Source organism: Gordionus sp. m RMFG-2023, chromosome 1, assembly GCF_954871325.1.
Source record: "Gordionus sp. m RMFG-2023 chromosome 1, tfGorSpeb1-WG-v2, whole genome shotgun sequence".
In the NCBI taxonomy this organism is placed as follows: Eukaryota; Metazoa; Nematomorpha; class Gordioida; order Chordodea; family Parachordodidae; genus Gordionus; species Gordionus sp. m RMFG-2023.
Window position 1 is genome coordinate 45247501 of NC_088775.1, and position 19193 is coordinate 45266693.

A 19193-nucleotide genomic window follows, 5' to 3' on the forward strand; every position below is an offset into this window, starting at 1 on the left:
AAAAATAAGAATATCATAATATTAAAAAAAAGGGAAAAATAAATTGAAATGGGAAAAAATTATTATTAAATATGAAACATAAAGATTTGTAAAAGCAAAAAATACATCTAATATAAAAAGTTAAAGTAAGAAATTAGAAAAAAGAAATATTAATAATATTATCTTAAACTTTATTATGCTTGCCAATTAATAAAATATTTGATTGTGCAATAATAAATTCATTTTACGATTCGATTTTAAGTCCATTCCCAACTGATTTTGGGAAAAAAAAGAATACGAATCAAATTCAAGACAATAGAGTCATATATAACTTGTAAAATTTTAATGAATGATTTTATTGATGATACTTTTCAAATAATAAAATAAAAAATGGCATTTCAAAATAATATCATGACACAAGGAAATTAGTTCCTGTATATTTAAGAAAAATATAAGTATTTTTCATCTAATATTCAATAAAATTAGGAAATATATTTGGGCTTTTAATAATTTAATAAATTTATTAAATCTCAATACTAAAATGTAATTTATTGATTAAAATTTTTTTAACATAATTTAATAATACCATCTATATTCAAATGTCATATAAGGTCGTTTAATAAAAATCTTTATATACATTTAACAAAATTAGATAATTTTATTTACATTTATTTCTTATTTTTGTTTACTATATTCGTGTTGTTTATTCTGGTTTAATTATCTTGGTTCTTTTTGTTTTTGTTTATACATGTTTATATATAAAATTGTGTTTATTTTAATGTTATTTTTGTTTATAAAACAAAAAAATATTGTTTATAGAACAAAAAAATATTGTTTATAGAACAAAAAAATATTGTTTATTTTTATTTACACCTCATTTTTTACAATATTAATAATGGTAATAATTTGATTCGCATAATATAATAGATTATCTAATAATATTATTGAGTATAAAATATTAATAAATTAAACTTAAAATAGTGTATTTAAAGTAACTAATTACAAAAATAACTAGTTACTTTTGAAATATATAATTACATATTTTATTCATTATCTTTATATATTGATTTTCAAAATTTACTGTTTATTAAAGTAATATATCATTTACACCAAGCACTCCTGTAGAACGTTTGCCTATGCTAGAAAGATTGCTTAGGTGAAAACCAACGCCTATTAGACATTAATTTTGAAAACTATTGTTGTAAAAGTCATAAATTTATCAAGCCATTTTTTTCTTGAAAATGAATATTAGAGGAGACCTGGCATTCCCACGGGTGTTCTGCTTATTGGCGATAAAATTATTATAATTAATATTTAAATATAATCAAATAACGATTTATTTTATGTATTATTTATTTAGTAATCATTGGTGGTAATGATCTGCATCGGGCCTAATTTTTCAAGCCCGGCCTGGCACGATATTTTTTTTAAAAAATTTTGCCTGCCCGGCCCGAATCCCAAATTTTTTTAAAAAGGTTTTGCCGGCCCGAACCCGAAATTATTTTTAAATAATTTACCCACCCGGCCCGGCCCGAATTTATTTAAATATAGAAATCAATTTTTATAATTACTCAAAATAAAAGACATATGTTATATGTTGTTAAATTTCAATAAATAAAATCAAACATTTTTATTTTACATAAAAATTCAATATAAAATTTATAAATTTAGATATATTTAAAAAAATTTCCAAGGCCGGACCCGGCCCAAATTTTTTTTTAAAAATATTAGGCCAAGCCCGACCCGAACCGGCCCGAAATTAGTTTAAATAGAATTAGGGATCTCTAATGAGTGGCCCCAATATTCCTCTTAAAAATAAAATAAGTTATCGCTTTTTACCTCCCTTGATGTTAGAGTTATTATGAAAATGCTAAAAAAAGATAATTTGCAATTTTAATACCCCAGCTAACTAAGGCATGAGGCAATTATGTAATCATATATTTAACATTATAACAAACAAAACTCAGCAATTTTATTAAGCAAAATATCAATAAAATGTATCAAAAAATGCAATAACAAATAAAATGTAAAAAGTATATTGAATAAATTTAGAAAAATAATTATTGTACACATTACTTTAAAAATATAACATCGTTAATTTTACATTATTGCCCGGAAAAAAAAAGGTAGTTGCTTAATTCGTTTCTTCCTAGAACGCATCATTCGTTATCAAAATAAAACACGATAACAGATTTTATAATTTTTTCAGATATTTTTTATAAAAATAAAAAATACGGCTAAAATATAATTATCTATAAATGTATAAAAATTTAAAATTTGCCAAATAAGATTCAAATTATTTATTACATGTTTTAAGTATTATTTATTTATTTTATAATTGCTTTTCGAAATTTTTTATCTTAGAAAATATAAACATTTATATCACTTAGCGGCTGTGAATCCTCGAGTGTCCAAAAATATAAAGGAATTATCAAATTTAGAAAAATAAACACAGTTTTTTTTAAATTTAATTTATTACATTTAGTATTCTACTCACCATAAAAATAATTATCATTATTATTAGAATTAGAATAATACAATAAATAAAATAATATTCTATTTCTTTTCTAAAATTTTATTTAAACTAATTATCACGATATCTTCTAAAATCTAGATATTGCTTAACTTTGACAGTACATTGCAACTTAGATTTAATAAAATTTTACCTTGTGATTTTGCTTTTTTCTTTGGTATTTTTTATTTCAATTATATTCACAACCTTAACCCCTTGGTAAATTTGTTTTATCCTTCAATTTAGGATCCCACATCGGCAAGCTCCTTGGTGATTTTCAGGAAGGCATCTTCTAAGATAAAAGCTGGCCATACCTATAAAGCTAACTATAGGCTTCTATGACATTTTTATTTCCCAAGGAGTTTTCCTATACTTATTCTTGCTTCCTTACTTATCTCCATTATAATATATTTCTTCTCGATTTTTTGGATTAGTCTACATTTGGAATAGTTACTTTATATTAGTATAATTTTCATTAAATTTATTATATGTTTGCTAAATAAAAAAAATATCTGACTTCACGACTAGAGTTCATAAGTTAAGTTTAAGAACTAAGTTTACAACTCGATTCAGTTTTGGGCTAATTTTTCGACCTAAAACTTCGCTTTTTTAAACTAAGCATATAGGCTTAGTTTATTAACAACACTAATTATGAGGATCAATGGCTTAAACCTACTTATTAATAGTTTTTTTTTGTTACCTCACATTACATGGTACTTTCTATCCTTAAATTTTTTATTGGAAAAGGACAAATAAATATGTTAAATTTGGTAGAAACTAATTTAACATTCACAGGTCTCATATTAACTGCAATATTTATGGGGATATGTGGATTTATTGTATATATTGTCAGTTTTTATACTAAAGATGGTGATCAAGATGAAGAAATTCAATATGAAAGTAAATTTTTTTTTAAAATTAATTAATATGCTCTTTCTAAAATAATAAATGACGTGAGGATGTAATTTATTGATTATCATTTTTAAATGTAGTTAGATAAACGATTTCCTAAAATTCTTATCTATACTACAAGTATTGATGTGATCATTCATTGGCAATGAGATCAAAGATATACTGGGCATTTTTGATAAAATTGATTAGCAATCATGAAAAGTTTAGGAGCTTAAGCAAAAAATAATTTTTAAGAGAATTTTAAATTTGAACACCCATTGAGTCATGGCAAATTGAAAAATCTAGTGATACACCTGGTATTATAAAAAGTGGATATGAGTAAATTACATAAATTATTTTTATGTATATTAAGTATGAGATTTGAATTTGGGCTAATCACAAATTGCATTAAAAAAAATCACAATTGGGGATCTTAGGCATGTTAAATCATCCATTATCATAATTTAAAAGGTATATCAATATAAGAACATTTAGCTAGATTAATGAGAGCTTGGCTTAATGAAATCTTCAAATTGTTAGAATCATGATTGATGTATTAATTTATAACCTAGAATAAAAATTAAAGGAATCTAGATATGGGTGGCTAGTAATAGATTTAAGCATTTAAATCAATATTTAGTTAAGTCAATAAATTGATTTTATATGATCAAATTTTAAACTTGGGGATTTATTGAAATTTTTATACTGTCTTATTTACGTGATAATCTTCATAAATTAGAGAAAATAATTATTTAAATTCTAAATTTGAAAATTTTTACTAGGTCTCAATATAAAATACAAAAATGATTTTAATTGCATAGTAACACATATTTATAAAGAATGCTAAAAAAATGTTGATGACGAGGAATACTATTAGTATAAATTTTGATACTGGAAATATTTAAACTCATATGCTAAAAAGTCTAATAGAATAAATCATAAATATTTTTAAAATAATTATTTTGAGCTCTAAAGGATCCTATTGAAAATGGACAGAACACACTAGCAGATAGTATTCAAACATACTTAAGTCAATAGCCAATTAAATGTAAAATTTGTAAAGTAACCCAATTAATATTGACTAAATAAATCACCAAAAAGTTATAAATATCAGCCTCAAAGGATATTTTAAGTATGTGATTTTCAATCACAAAATCCTTGGATATATTGCAAAAAAAATCATCAAACATATCAGATTGTGTTAAACAATGACTGGCACCCTCTATTAATAATTGACAAAAATCAAACATTAATAAATGTTTTAGCTTTCCATATTATATAAAATCTTGAATCTTTACTAGTGAAGATCTTAAGATATAATTTTTTGGTGATAATACAGAAATAAACATAATTTTCAATCATCTCTTTGGTGTGGCAACTTCTTCAGCCTATCTAGAAGGAATGCTTCTTTTTAGGTTTAGTCCAATCCACATTTGGAAATAGGATTGGATTAGAAAAAACTGGAAATTTAGTTCTTCATTTTAAATATTTTAATGATAAAATCTTATATATTTTATTTAGTATTTATTTGAGTGTTTGCTCACTTAGAAGTGGCTGTAAAATAAATGAAAATTGGCCTGATAATTATTTATATTGCAAATATTATTAAAATTGATATTTAGGTAAACTAAAGTTGAATCCTGTTAATCAGGATTTCATTCTATCTAATTTTTTTTCAAAAATATATAGTCATTATTTTATAGCCCTTAAAATTCTATGACTTAATAAATTTTAAATTAAAATATTCCCTATAACATTTAAAACACAATTGAGAATCATTTTTTTTAGCCGAAATATGCTAAGAATGATTATTACCTTTATATTTAACTGTTTAATTTAAAAAAATTGATAGATTTTTGAACAAAAAATATCTAATATTTTTGGTATACTATTATTGTAGAAGCCTATCCCTACTCAATCAAATTAAATTCTAATCGGCGTTGAAACTTTAACCCTTATTTGGACCTATTATTTGGTCCGACTTAATTTTTTTATAATATATTATCTGGTTATGGGCCGCTAACTACTATTTAAAAATGTTAAAAAAGCAAATAAGCTAAAATGGCCCCTATAGGTTTGAAGCGAGAGATTTAAAAATATTAAAAATTTAACTTTTACAGATAAGACAGATTTTACTATTTAAAGTAATTTATGTAATTAAAAATTTAATAATATAAATTTAAGAAAATATACAATTCAAATATTAATAATTTTAGTATATATAATTCTATATTTAATATAATTCTAATATTTAATATAAATATAATTATAATATTTAATATAATTATAATATAAATATAATTCTAATATTTAATATAATATAATTATAATATTTAATATAATTATAATATAATTTTTAAAGCAATTTTAATGTTATATAAAGAAATTTATATAATTAATATAATATAATAGATTAGACAGATTTTATTATTTAAAGTAATTTATGTAATTAAAAATTTAATAATATAAATTTAAGAAAATATACAATTCTAATATTAATAATTTTAGTATATATATATATAATTCTAATATTTAGTATAATTCTAATATTTAGTATAATTCTAATATTTAATATAATTATAATATAATTTTTAAAGCAATTTTAATGTTATATAAAGAAATTTATATAATTAATATAATATAATTATTTTATAAAATTAATATATAATTATTTTATATAAGTAATATAATATAAAATAATTATTTTATATAATTAATATTAAATTAATGTGATATAAAGAAATTTAGTGAGATAAATAAACTTTAAGCTTTGAGCATATAAACTTTAAGCTTAATATTTGAGCATACAAATTATAAGGTTAAGCGAAATTTAGCGAAAAGTTTGCCGACAAAATACCCAATTATAACTAAAAAATAATAAAGGCGGTACGATACCATATTATCTCACCAATTCGATTCTGATGGTCTGTACCCGATCTGATCTTATTTTAATCCGAAAATGAAGAATTTATAAAAATATTGCGTTTTATTTCCAATAAAAAGATATATAAGCACTAAAAGCAAATAAGGAAGATTTAGTTAACTATTAAGGACAAGCTTGGGCAGTTACACAAATACTTGTTTTTTAAATACTATGTTATCGATAATATTTGTATTTTAAATAAAATAAAAAGTGTTTTGTATTTATCAGAGACCTGCAGGCCTGGGTACACGCTGACCATATTTAATATACCTGGGATGGGCCTAAATAATTTTTATTGAAAAATATCCGATCCGGGCATATTATTTAAAGCCAAATATTTTAAATCGCCATTATTAACTATAAAAATTAAAATATAATATAAAAAAATCCGGACCCGGTCTAAAAAAACCGATAAAATTTTTAAAAAAGTATCTTAGCCGAGCCAATTTTTTTAAAAAGAAAATCTGTTTAGGGCGTGCAAATAGTACCTCTTACAGATCTATGGTATTTATTATAATTTCAGACGAATACAAATATTTTTTTTATTATAAATTTAATTTTAAATGTAAATTCCCAATTTTTTTATTTAAATAATAAATTTTTTATCCCGAATAAACGAAAAGATTAACATTTTATCCGTTTAATCCTTTTTTATTTTTTAAAATGAATATTTACAAAAGTAAAACCAAAGATATAAATTTTTTTGAGGAAGAGAATGATATAGAACTAGAGGAAGATTTATTCCAGTTCCGCTTAGTTTTTTTATTATACGCTATTTTGTTTATAAGATATTTTTGGCAGAGAATCTGTAACACTAACAACGTCCACATCTTCTACATGTCATACAATTTTCTATGAAAAGCAAAAGACCCTTTTTAACAACTCTCACATCCTTATTTTAAATATAGATGAATAGCATGTAATGAGGAAAAAAATATTTGCATTATATGCATTTAGATTAAGCCCTCTTTAATTCAAAAATAAAATGAGATAATGGACTAAACAAATTCCATCTTATGTTGAGGAAGACCCGTAAATATTGCGGCACCTCCAATTCAATTTCGTTTTTTAACCAATATTTGATTACAGGGTTGGCAAGTTGGTCAATGGACCGGTCAAATTTAATTGACAGAAGGAGTATTTGACCTAGTCAAATACTCTGGTGAATAACTATATTTATTTAATTAACTAATGTATTTATAGCATGTTTATCAATCTAATTTATCAAGTTATTTAAAAATATATTTGAATCATCAAAGCATTGATTTAATTATAATTTTATATAAAAATATAAAATTTTTATATTAAAATATTAGAATTTCAATTTGAAATATAAAAAAAAGAATTTTTCTCATTATTAATTTGATTAGATCTAAATATATAAATAAATATAATAATTTTGCATGGTTTAAGAAAATTACTAATTGTCAATTTGTATTATATTATGTACAATTATCCAAACAAGATGGGCATCATCAATAAAATGTCATGAACAAATACATATATGCAAGAAAGCTCTGAAAGGTTGAAGAAGTTGGATATTTGTCCGAGAGAAATTGCTAATATGTATTAAATGATATTTTGGACAAAAAATTTAATATTAATACTATTCATTTAGCTATCTTATTCACCTTGGCTCACGTAAAAAACAAGATGCTTAATTTAGAAAACATATAATACAATCATGTCCACGATTTTATAATTTACCAATCTGAAGAAAAAATATTAAAGATACGTTTAAAAAAGGAAACAATGCAAATACATGTGCTCACACTACACTGCTGATTATTTATTGGATCCTCAATATAAGGGGAACATCTTACTTGAGTTTGATGAAGCATATGATATAATACAAAAATTAGTCGTTTTACAGAGTGATGATCATCAAAATATTTTGTGATATAAATTTCAGAATTAAAAGCGGCGGTATATTTAATAGCCAAAATATGTGGAAACCAGTAACTTTCATAAAAACAATCAGATTTCGGGCTCAAGTTATTGGAATGGGCTCTGTTCACCTTGAATATTAAGAAAAGTGTCTAAAAAATCCGATTGAAGATCTCGACAACCAGAAAATTGATAGTAGGAGTATATCATAACCTAAGATTGATTAAAAAGGCTCTGCCATGGAGAATGAAACATTAATTATTGAATTTATAAAAATATTATTATACATATATTTTTTACTATTATATATAAAATGGAATTAATATTGCTTTAAAACATTTATTTAAATTTAACCATATTTGACCGGTCAAATATCGGCCAATTGACCGAATCTTATTTTACCGGTCAAATGCACAACCCTGTTTGATTGAAAAATGGTTGAATTGATTGCCATCACTATTGGTTGTTGTTTGGATCTGATCCACAATTTATTATAGTTTTTTTTACAGAAGTTATTCTGAATTGTAATTAAAATTTAATCAAATCGCTAGGTTATTCAAAAATATATTCGCCTAAGAAATCATCATTATATGATTTTTTACATTTCAGGATAACGATAATGTCCGTCGGATAACATATAACAACTTATTAACCTAAACAATTGAAATTTTATTTAAAAGTATGCATAATATATACCCATTTTTTAAATATAAAATATCCTAAATCATATCTGTCAAATTCAACCCTAAGTTATCAGTTTAATTTCACAATTTCCCTTGAGTTCGTTTTAGCAAGAATTTGCTTCTAACCTACTGCGTCCATCTGTTTACCCTCTGAGCCACACCTGCCATTCAAAAAATAACAATTTTTTATATATAATGATAATTCATGGACGATTAGATTAAAAACATTGCACTTTCGAAGCACATTTTCACTAATCATATTTAAAACCCTGTTTTTAGCCAACCACAAATTCGATAACATGTATTGCGAGGCTGAAAAAGAAATTTTGAAATTGGTCCAAGAACACAATCAGCTGTTCCAAAAAATAAATAACATAGGAGAAATAAATAATAAACAAAAAAATAATAAGGACGAGAATAATAAACTAAAATACGAAACACAGAAACAAAATGGGCGATTCCTAGATAATTTAAAAGAGTGGTCCGAAGCGGCAAAAGAATACAAGGTGGCCACTCTTAAGGATTCTTCCACCTTCGTTACCGTTACTCGGTTCTACGTGAAAACATTGTTTTATGGATTAGTAATATTTTGCGTGAGTTTGATATGGCCAGTATTTTTAGTAACAGGACATGGAAAAAGGAATTGTAGGAACCAAAAGTAAAATAAAAATTATGTTTAAATAGGAAGTAAATAGCAGGGTTGGCATGTCGGTAAATTGACCGGGGGAGTATTTGACCGATCAAATACTCCAAAATAGTATGCGAAAAGATATTTTGATAATTTACTAGTATGCATTAAAAGCATGTATTTAAAAATATATTTGTATCATGAAGGAATCGAAAATAAAAGAATTTCTTTTATTACTAAAATAAATAAATATAAAAATTTAGCTAAGTTATGGTTTATTTTTTAATGAATTTAAATTTTATTTAATATTTAGTCGAGTATAAATTATATTAATTCTCATTTATTCTACTTCCACTTTCTACATTTGAATTTATAAATTAATTTTCTTTTTAGTTGTTCTGGTCAGACAGATCTACAAAATAATTTATTAAATTCTGGTAAAACTATATATTATATATAATATTAAGCCAAATTATTGAAATAATTGGTGATAATTATAAAATAATTGATGAGCTTTATTATCATAATTCTTTATTTTACATATCAAAATACACAGCAAAATAAAATTCACAAAATAATCCATTGATTATAATCAAAATCTTTTATAGTTAAATTTTAATATATTATGAATTATGGTCAAACCAAAGCATCAGGTTTGGAAACATTTTCAAGAAGTACGCGATGGTAAATCAGTTAAAGCGGTATGCAGGGTTTGCAAGATATCCTATATTGCCCATGTTGATAGAATGGCCAAGCATTTATTAAGCAGCTATAATATATGCCCTGCCATAATTAAGGAAAAATTTTATTTAAATTCCAAAATATCAACCTCTACTACAAAAATCACATAAATGTAATTTGTATAGCTATAACGAAGAATTGGTGATCAAATTGACAATATTTTGTCTTGTGACTTAAGAAAATTTGATTCCATCATCTCTGATCAATCTACAAACAAGGCGTTTAAATGTAAATCTCAATCTTGTATAACTGGTTTCATAGATAGAATAAATCCCAAAGAAAAAAGTGAGCTCTATCAATTGTTTGTAAGGCTGTATATGCGAGCAATTTACCTTTCCACATCACTGAAAATCCCTACATTCAATAATTCTTTATAAAAAATACATCCTATTTACTACCCAGGGCGAAGGCAGCTGGCTGGATATTTTCTAGACAAAGCGTCAGGAGATATGGAGGCGAGAGTTGCAGATATAATCGATAAAGCTCCTCACTTATCAATTGTATCAGATGGCTGGGCAACATCAGAAACGAGAGTATTATTAATTTTATGGTGATGACGCCTGTTTCAGTATTCTACAAATTTTTAGATACTGAGGAAAATCGCCATACGGCAGATTATATTGCCCAGGAATTTAAAATTGTAATTCATGAATTAAATCCGGTAAAAGTTTATTCTTTAGTTACTGATAATGCCGCTAACATGAAAACAGCTTGGAGAATTTTAAAATCTGAATCTATAATCATGTAATGGTTGTGCAGCGCATACATTGCAGTCATTCTTTCATGATTTTGAACGATTGAACGACTTTAGTTACTATATTTCAATAATTTAAAAAATTAAATTTTTCAAGAATAAACACATACCAGCTGCAATTTTTCCGTAATAAAAATCAAGGTATACCATCTACAGTAAGTACAATTAGCCAAACAAGATAGGCATCGTCAATAAAATGTTTGGAGCAAATACAAATATGTAAGAAAGTTCTGAAACCACCAGTTGTGGAAGAAGCTGTATGTGATATTTGTCCCATACAAATTACCAATAATATATAAAATGAAGATATATTTTGGAAGAAAAATTTAAAATTTTTAGCTATTCTTCAACCTTTAGCTACCTCATTATTGAAAGTGCAAGGGGATAAATGTACTTTGGCTCACATAAAAAACGAGATGCTTAATTTGGAAAAACACATAATACAATCATGCTATGATTCTATATTTTCTCCATTTTAAGAAAAAAAATTAAAGTTATGTTTGAAAAGAGAAGAAATGATCTAAATACATGTGCTCACAATGCTGCTTACTTATTGGACCCCCAATCAAGGGGAGCATCTTACAAGTACTGAATTTGATGAAGCATGTGATTTACAATAGGTATTTTACAAGGTGGTGATAATCAAAATATTTTAAGTGATATAATAAATTTCAGATAAAAGCGGCATATTTAATAGCCAATATATGTGGAAAGTGGTAACTTCCATAAAAAATAATCAGATTTCGGCCTCAAGTTTGCGGAATGCACTTTGTCAACCTTGCCCATTAAGAGAAGTAGCTAATATTTTACTAATATTTCCTAGTTCGACTTCTTTTAAAAGAAATTGGTCGGTTTGGGGCAATATTCATACGAAAAACAGAAATCGATTGACGACTTCTACAACAAGAAAATTGGTAGAAGTATATCAAAACTTAAGATTCATTAAAAATATTAAAGAAAATAATGATATTGAATATGAATCGGAACAAGACAGCCACGGAGGGCAAAACATTAACTCTGGAATGAATTTAAAAAAATATGAAATTTAATATTATATAAATTCATTATAATATTATATATATACAAAATAAAGTTAATATTGGCTTAAAAAACATTTATTTATTTGACCGGTCAAATGCACAACCCTGGTAAATAGAGGGAAAATGAGATTAAAAGGAAGAAAAAAATAGATAGGGAAATTCTACAACCTTACAAATATTCTAAATTTATCGTAAATAGAACAGAATCATCCTTTAAATGGGGATATAACATAAAGCTATATACTACTAGATAATCAAATGCTCATTTTAGATAGAACTATCTAATACCCTTTTCTGTAATGATATATTAGGATAGTATACACTCTCTATTACAAAGTTTGTCGGATATTCGGTATCCGATACCGAATACTACACAAGGAAAATGCTACGAGAGACGAATCGGCTGTTATCGTGAGCAATCACCAGAGTTCACTGGATTTACTCTGTGAGTTGATTCTCTTATAGATTAGGACGGGTATGAATAATAAAGAAAAGAATAGTTTAAAAATTGAATAAAATAGAGTGTCAAGGGCAAGATTTCGTGGCTAACAGAATCAACGTTATATAGTGAGCGATCATTTAATTCTTTTAAAGTTTGATTAAAGAATATATAAATAAATAAGAATGAATTAGTAGAGAAAATCTTTAAGAGAAATAAGATATTTATTTTCTTTTGGACTTGAGGTGAAAAGATAAGAAAAAAATATATAATAGGGATTGGAAATGTTTTTTTAAATACCTTTTTGAACAAAAAATAGTAATTGTTTTTGATCCGAGCCCTATAAAAAAATTAGAGGATTATTATTAGGAACAATGTTAATTTAGTAAGAAGATTAGCAAGAAGAACAATATGATTAATAAAATATCCTCGCTACTTCAAGATGTTATTATATAATTGGGTTTGAAGGAGAATGGAAGAACGGTAAAATTAAATTGGAGAAAGAATAATTAGGAAAAGGAAAGTATACAATAGAATAAAGGTAAATAATTTGAAAAGAATGAATTGATAATAGAACACCTATTTATTAAAGCACAATCAACAGTATGGCCTTCTAACTGCACTTCCGTAGCTAAAAGAGAGGTAGTTTACCTAGGTCCATTTGGGGCACTGTCATACGTGACCGGGGTAGTCTACATAGATCGGAAAGACCTAAATTCTGCTAAAAAGACCTTGGCAGATTTAGCGGAACGGATGAAAATTGAAAAAGTTATATCTTTTTTAAATGTTATTTGGCGAAACGTATGAATTGCCATAATTATAAAGATAATACAATTATATTGAAATAACTTTTCTTGTCCAATTTTGTCATATTAAATATCATAGTTTTATATTGATTAAAATTAATTTTTAAGAATATATTAAAATTTGAATACTAATCCCACTACCCACACCTGACCTTTGCCTGTATTTTATATTTATACTACATATTATATATATATATATATGGACAATTCAAGTGTACATATAAATAAACCTTACATTATATTTGTATATTATATAAAAGTTGAAAGTATGGATTTTTCCGGAAGGAACTCGGAATCATGGGACGGGAATCCTTCCCTTTAAAAAGGGAGCTTTTCATCTTGCCGTTCAAGCTCAAGTATAGTCATTAATGATTATATTGTTTTTGTTGATTGACAATAATTTCATCAAACATTTAAAATGTAATTTAAAAAAGGTACCGATTTGCCCCGTGGTATTTAGTTCCTATTACCCTTTTTATTGTCGTTACGAAAAACGTTTTAATTCAGGTTTTTTTAAATTAATTATCTTCTAATTTTCAATCTCACTTTAGAAATTTAATTCTTAATTTCTTCTATTTTCTTATCTTATTTTCTATTCTTTTTTTTCCTTTAAATGTTTCCTTTCAACCTAAGTGAAATTTTTATATATAAAATATACTATCCATTTAATGCAATCCTTCTTTCATTTATATATTCAATCTTTCTTCGATTTCATACCTCCCATGAGAATTAGATAGAAATTATATCATTTCTGTTCATTTTCATTCCTTTTAACTGTTTTTTTCTTTTTTTTAACATCTATTTTCCTTCCTTTTATATTCATTTTTTCCGCCCATATTACGGAATAAAATCAGGCATCGTTTTAGTCACGTGCCTCCCTCCTATTCCCACCAAAGGCATGACAACGGCTGACGTGGATCAACTCACGGATCACGTGAGGGCAGTCATGTTGAAGGTGTTCGTAACAACTTCGGCCGCTATCTCCCCGCCTTTTTTCGCAAAAGGGTCTCCACTTCGCGCCCGCTGGGAAGCTACAGAGGCCGCTTATAGAGATAGGATTAGAAGGAAAGCGAGCGAAAGTATAATATGAATAAAATGGATAAATTAATGATAAAAAAAATATAAAGAGAAATAAGAAAAATGAAGGAAAATTAAGAAAATAGAATGGTAAGAGAAGAGAATATTAAGGAAAAGGTAATGAAAAAAATGATAGAAAATAACTACTAAAGAGGATTTTAGGGATGAGAATAAAAGGGTTATTTAAAGTAAAATATGTAATGTGTTATTTAATTAAATGAGGATAAAAAATGGAAAAGATAAAGAAATAAAAAAGAAAATAACAAGAGAGATAGATAGAAAAAGTATGGAATATACGGTAGAAATGAATGCTATAGGATTTAAATAAATATAAAATTGCAAGAATAACATATAATCAATGCTGTTATCCCACACAGTATTTTTGACTGAGTAATTATAATCCATTATTAAAATAATAAACATAAAAATGGATTTCGATTTTATTTATAAAAATAAATTTATTTTTAGATATAACCTATTTAAAAAAAATTTATAACATCATTTTTTATAATATACAATTTTCTAAAAATTTAAAAATTAAGACCCCATTTTATCGGTTCCCATAGAAAAATTTTAAAAAATATGAATATCGGCCCGATTAAGCCAATAAATATCGGATTTATTTTAATTTTTGGAAATAAGAATGTCCCTGTTGATAAGCAGTAAAGAATTTTGGTTATGTTTAAGAAATTTTTAATCATATGATGTAAAGGCAAGAGTTTAAGTATATTTTGCTTTAATGTTAGATTGCAGATGTTCTTTTCTATTGATACTGATTGAGCCACTTATTGGTGGCCCACCTATTTGCGGATCAAGAACACAGATTTCCTCTTTGGGAATTAGGTCTAGGATGAAAGAAGAATATTTTATTCTATTCTTATTTGATTACAAGTTTAGTTGTTGAAAGCTAATGGTGGTAATGTCGAGAACTTTATTTATTTCTTCTTTAGTGCTTGAAGTTAAGGTCACAATTAATCTTAATATCCTTAATTATTTTATTTATTTCTAAACAGAACAAGGATATACCTAGGGGATCACTCTACTAGAGTCCTTGCGCTAACAAAATTGTGCGTTTTTGATAACGTAATATTGATGGCGATACATAAATAGATTGTATGTAATTAAAGAATTCTGAGTATTTTTCGGAAAAACTCTGAATTATAATGTTGCGGTTTTGAGTTGAATGTATTTCTTATATCAAGCTTGATAAATAAATGACCTGAAGGTAGATTCTCCAGAGTAATTCTATCTGCATGGTTTAGCGGTTTCATTCTTTAATCCCCAATCCTAATTGATTGGGTGCTAAAATATCAGATAGGAATCTTTATTTATTTACTAATGTTTTTGAGATAATTCTTCTGAATAAACTACCTATAGCCATAGGCCTTATACCCTGATTTGGTTTTTGAGGTGCTATTAGTCATGCACCGAAGACTAGAGGGATTAAATGGTATGGTAATCCTCCATTAACTATGAGATTGCTAGGTTCTGTTATAACTTGTAATAGCAGTAATAAGCTGGCATTATCTATATTTGTTAGATCTATAAAAAATATGGGCCTAAATCGATCCCTCCAGTTTAGTCTATTGGAAAAGAGTTTATTGCTTCTGAAATCTCTTCCGTGTTTTAAATACTTTCGACATCTTTGTGGATGAAAACTGATCAATATTTGCATTTTATAAGTTTTTTGTACACTTCATCGGAGAGCTACTAAATCGTTATTGGAAAAACAATGTAGACGGCAGCTTTACAATTAAAATTATTTATATACTTTGAAATTATTTTTGCCAATTTTTCATCAGTAGATTGTATGTTTTTATGTTGAGTAGTTTCTGTATGGTTTAAGTAAGATCTGTTATTTGAGAATATGATGATATAGTCGTTAATAATCTTTGACAATGGGCAATCTTTATTCTTTGGTACATTTAGTATATGAAATGGAAAGGTAAACAATTTCTCCCAGGATGAAATATTTTTGTCATTCACAATATAGAATGGATAATATTTGTTAATAAGGTTTGAACTGCTGGCCGAACACCCCTTAGTATTCTGTGTAAGATGGCTGAGAAATCTTGAGCTTGGGTTATATTGGACCAATTGTGGTCAAGAAAATTATGGTATTTAATACTAACTGGCAGGATTTAAATGGTTTGGTAGGACTTGAGGCATTTGATGTAGAATTAGATGGTGGGATTTGTAATGTGGAAGGAGGAATACTAATGATGGGGTGGGACAAGTGTTTGTTACCATAGATTTTTTATATAAATTATAAATGACTCAAAAGTTAACGGTAAAATTGTCTTAAATTTATCGGGTAGGTATTTATACTGGAATACATTTCGGGTAAAAACAGATTTTTTAATTTAAAAAATTATTTGATAAATAAACACATTGACACCACCATATTTATAGAGATATAAATAGATCGATAAAATATACGATGAAAAAAATAGAAAGAAAAAGAATAGAATGATATAGAATAGAAAGTAATGGAAAAGAATAGTAAGAAAACAATTGAATTTAATAGAAAAAAATTTTTTTTTAAATTATTTTCATTTTTGTATGCTTTAAAAGAAATGAAGAAAGCTACTCATGTAAGTTATAATTTTATTTCATCATTCATTTCTATTTTTTTTATGGAGCTAGAAAGAAAAAAAGGAATTTAAAAATAATAAAGGAAAGAAAAAAGAATGGAAATACATGAAAGAAATAGCAATATTAAATATATGTTATAATGTTTAAAAAACAATATAATTTATTCTTAAACTAGATGGTGTGGAATACGCGACATCTAACGATTTAACTTCCTTTCAAAAAGAACCTGAAAACAACGCAATTCCAAAAAATAAACAAATTAATAACGATATTATAAATAAACAAATAAATGATCATGTGAATGACAATGGTAAAAGTAAACTAGAAAATGAGCAGAAATCAGCTGACGACGACATAATCAGTAAAATTTTTGAATGGGAGCGCTACCAAGATGGTGTCACTGATCCAGTGACGCACTTTATTGACAAAAAGGTTGGAAAATTTTTATTTCCTCGCCAAAAATGATCATTATATATTTATTTTTATTTATAATTAAAGAAGAATTCACTCATTAGTTATTTATTATTTTTCTTTGATTCCAAATTTGTTCTTTTTTTAAATGTTAATTACCATGGATTTAAAAAAATACTAATATGCTTTGACACTAAAATGAATTCGTTGATTTTTTTGGATAAATGAGTAGCGACGATTTTTTACTATAAAAAATAAAAGTAAATGACTGTCACCATCACTTTCCGCTTTTTGATTGAAATTTTGTTTTGTTTGTTTTTTTTTATCAAATATAAAATAGCCAAATTAATAAATATATATACAAAAATCAATAGTAATGATTAAATAAATAAAATAATAATGACGAATACTAATAAATTAATCAATAAAGAATAAAAAATTTATGTAAACAGATTAATAATAATGATTATTGAATAATGTACAAAAAATATTAATACATAAAATAAATTATATACTCAAAACTAATTCTCAAAAGAGTATTTTTATTATATTAACTATTATGCATCATCTACTTTTCATACTTTATATATAATATGGCACTTATTTTTTAGAAAATTAATTAAATTTTTCCATACAGAAATTATATGCCATTTACATCAAATCTTCATATTTGTTAAACTATAAATTATTTTTATTTATTCATTTTATTTTTGTTATATATATTGTAAATTTATTGCAATAAATAGCTTGTATATTTTATTATAATATTAATAATATAATAACCCTTTCTAAATTTTATTAATGCAATTTTGGGATTGAAATCATCAGTTGGCCTATTGCCATATACTTTTATGGGAATGCTTTGTGATTTTAATATAATGATGCTATCTATCATGATTTATCTTATTCGTAGTATCCAATTCTTTATTTTTTTTAAAATCCAATTTATAAATATATCAATATAAACCAAATGCTATTAATAACAATACATAAATATATATGATTAGCTAAAACGATTGTAGGAAAAAAAAAATTATAATAAACTAAGTACAAGTTAAATTAAAAAAATTGTATGTGCAATGAATTGATATTTATATTAACAGATGATTTAGGATGGTTGTTCATCAGTCCTTATTCTAAAATTTTGATTGTAATCTATGGTTGGGTGAATTGAATTATCTATAATTTATATATATATATATATTGTAATAATATTATGTGTTTATTAATTCGAATCAAAACGTTATAATAATATAATACATTGTAAATGTTATTATAATAAATCTATATAAAATTTGTTAAAAGGATTAAAAAAGTTAGGTTGGCTCCATGGGAAGGTGGCTACCAATGAAACTAATGTAATTCAATCTGTGTACTAAGATAAAAACCTTCCCTAGGTTCATCGGTAATTTTACATATGTGAACCGAGCTCGTGAAGATTAAAACACGGCCACCATATAGGTATAAAAATGTGCTCTTCTGATATTTCCGAAAATTTATTTATTTCAAACAGCCCTTTATATCAAGATGTTTATGTTAAGATTTGCAGGGGAACTATTATGCCATTTGGACGTTTTCCATCAAATCTAAAAAACCCGATAGGTTCTAGGATCGATGGAATCTGGGTAGATTTTAGGTCACGTTGAATAATTCATTGGTGTTTTGGGATAGGTTCTTTGTATGCTAGTGAAGGCTATGCCATTCCTTCGAGTCAACAGGAGCACTTAAAACCAGAGCAAAGGTGCTTGGGTAATTTAGCAGCGGAGACGAATATCTATGACATGTGTAAGCTCATTTTTGATGAGTTGCAATTGAAGATTATGAGAA

The 19193-nt window shown here is 25.6% G+C and overlaps 1 protein-coding gene across 2 annotated transcripts; it reads left to right on the top strand.

Annotated features, from left to right (window-relative positions):
- Window positions 1-3250: 3250 nt before the first annotated feature.
- Window positions 3251-18341, top strand: LOC135931157 (1-acyl-sn-glycerol-3-phosphate acyltransferase alpha-like). 2 transcript variants are annotated; one of them, XM_065468069.1, is made up of 9 exons: window positions 3251-3391; window positions 9155-9533; window positions 12350-12483; window positions 13070-13245; window positions 13544-13639; window positions 13718-13790; window positions 14138-14362; window positions 16935-16954; window positions 17131-17312. In XM_065468069.1, exons 1-9 carry the CDS (start codon window positions 3310-3312, stop codon window positions 17161-17163), a joined length of 1218 nt encoding a protein of 405 aa, XP_065324141.1. In that variant the 5' UTR covers window positions 3251-3309; the 3' UTR covers window positions 17164-17312. The 2 variants fall into 2 exon arrangements, with proteins under 2 accessions (XP_065324141.1, XP_065324140.1); XM_065468068.1 differs by lacking the exon at window positions 16935-16954 and having other exon boundaries at window positions 17131-18341.
- The last annotated feature ends 852 nt before the right edge of the window (window positions 18342-19193 follow it).

What these genes read in the sequence shown, in the direction of transcription:
- LOC135931157 (XM_065468068.1), top strand. Translation starts at nt 3,310, where the DNA reads ATGGGGATATGTGGATTTATTGTATATATTGTCAGTTTTTATACTAAA. An exon ending in AGGAATTGTAGGAACCAAAA is followed by an intron (nt 9,534 to 12,349) that starts GTAAAATAAAAA and finishes ATGATATATTAG; the next exon opens with GATAGTATACACTCTCTATT. An exon ending in AACGGATGAAAATTGAAAAA is followed by an intron (nt 13,246 to 13,543) that starts GTTATATCTTTT and finishes ATTATATAAAAG; the next exon opens with TTGAAAGTATGGATTTTTCC.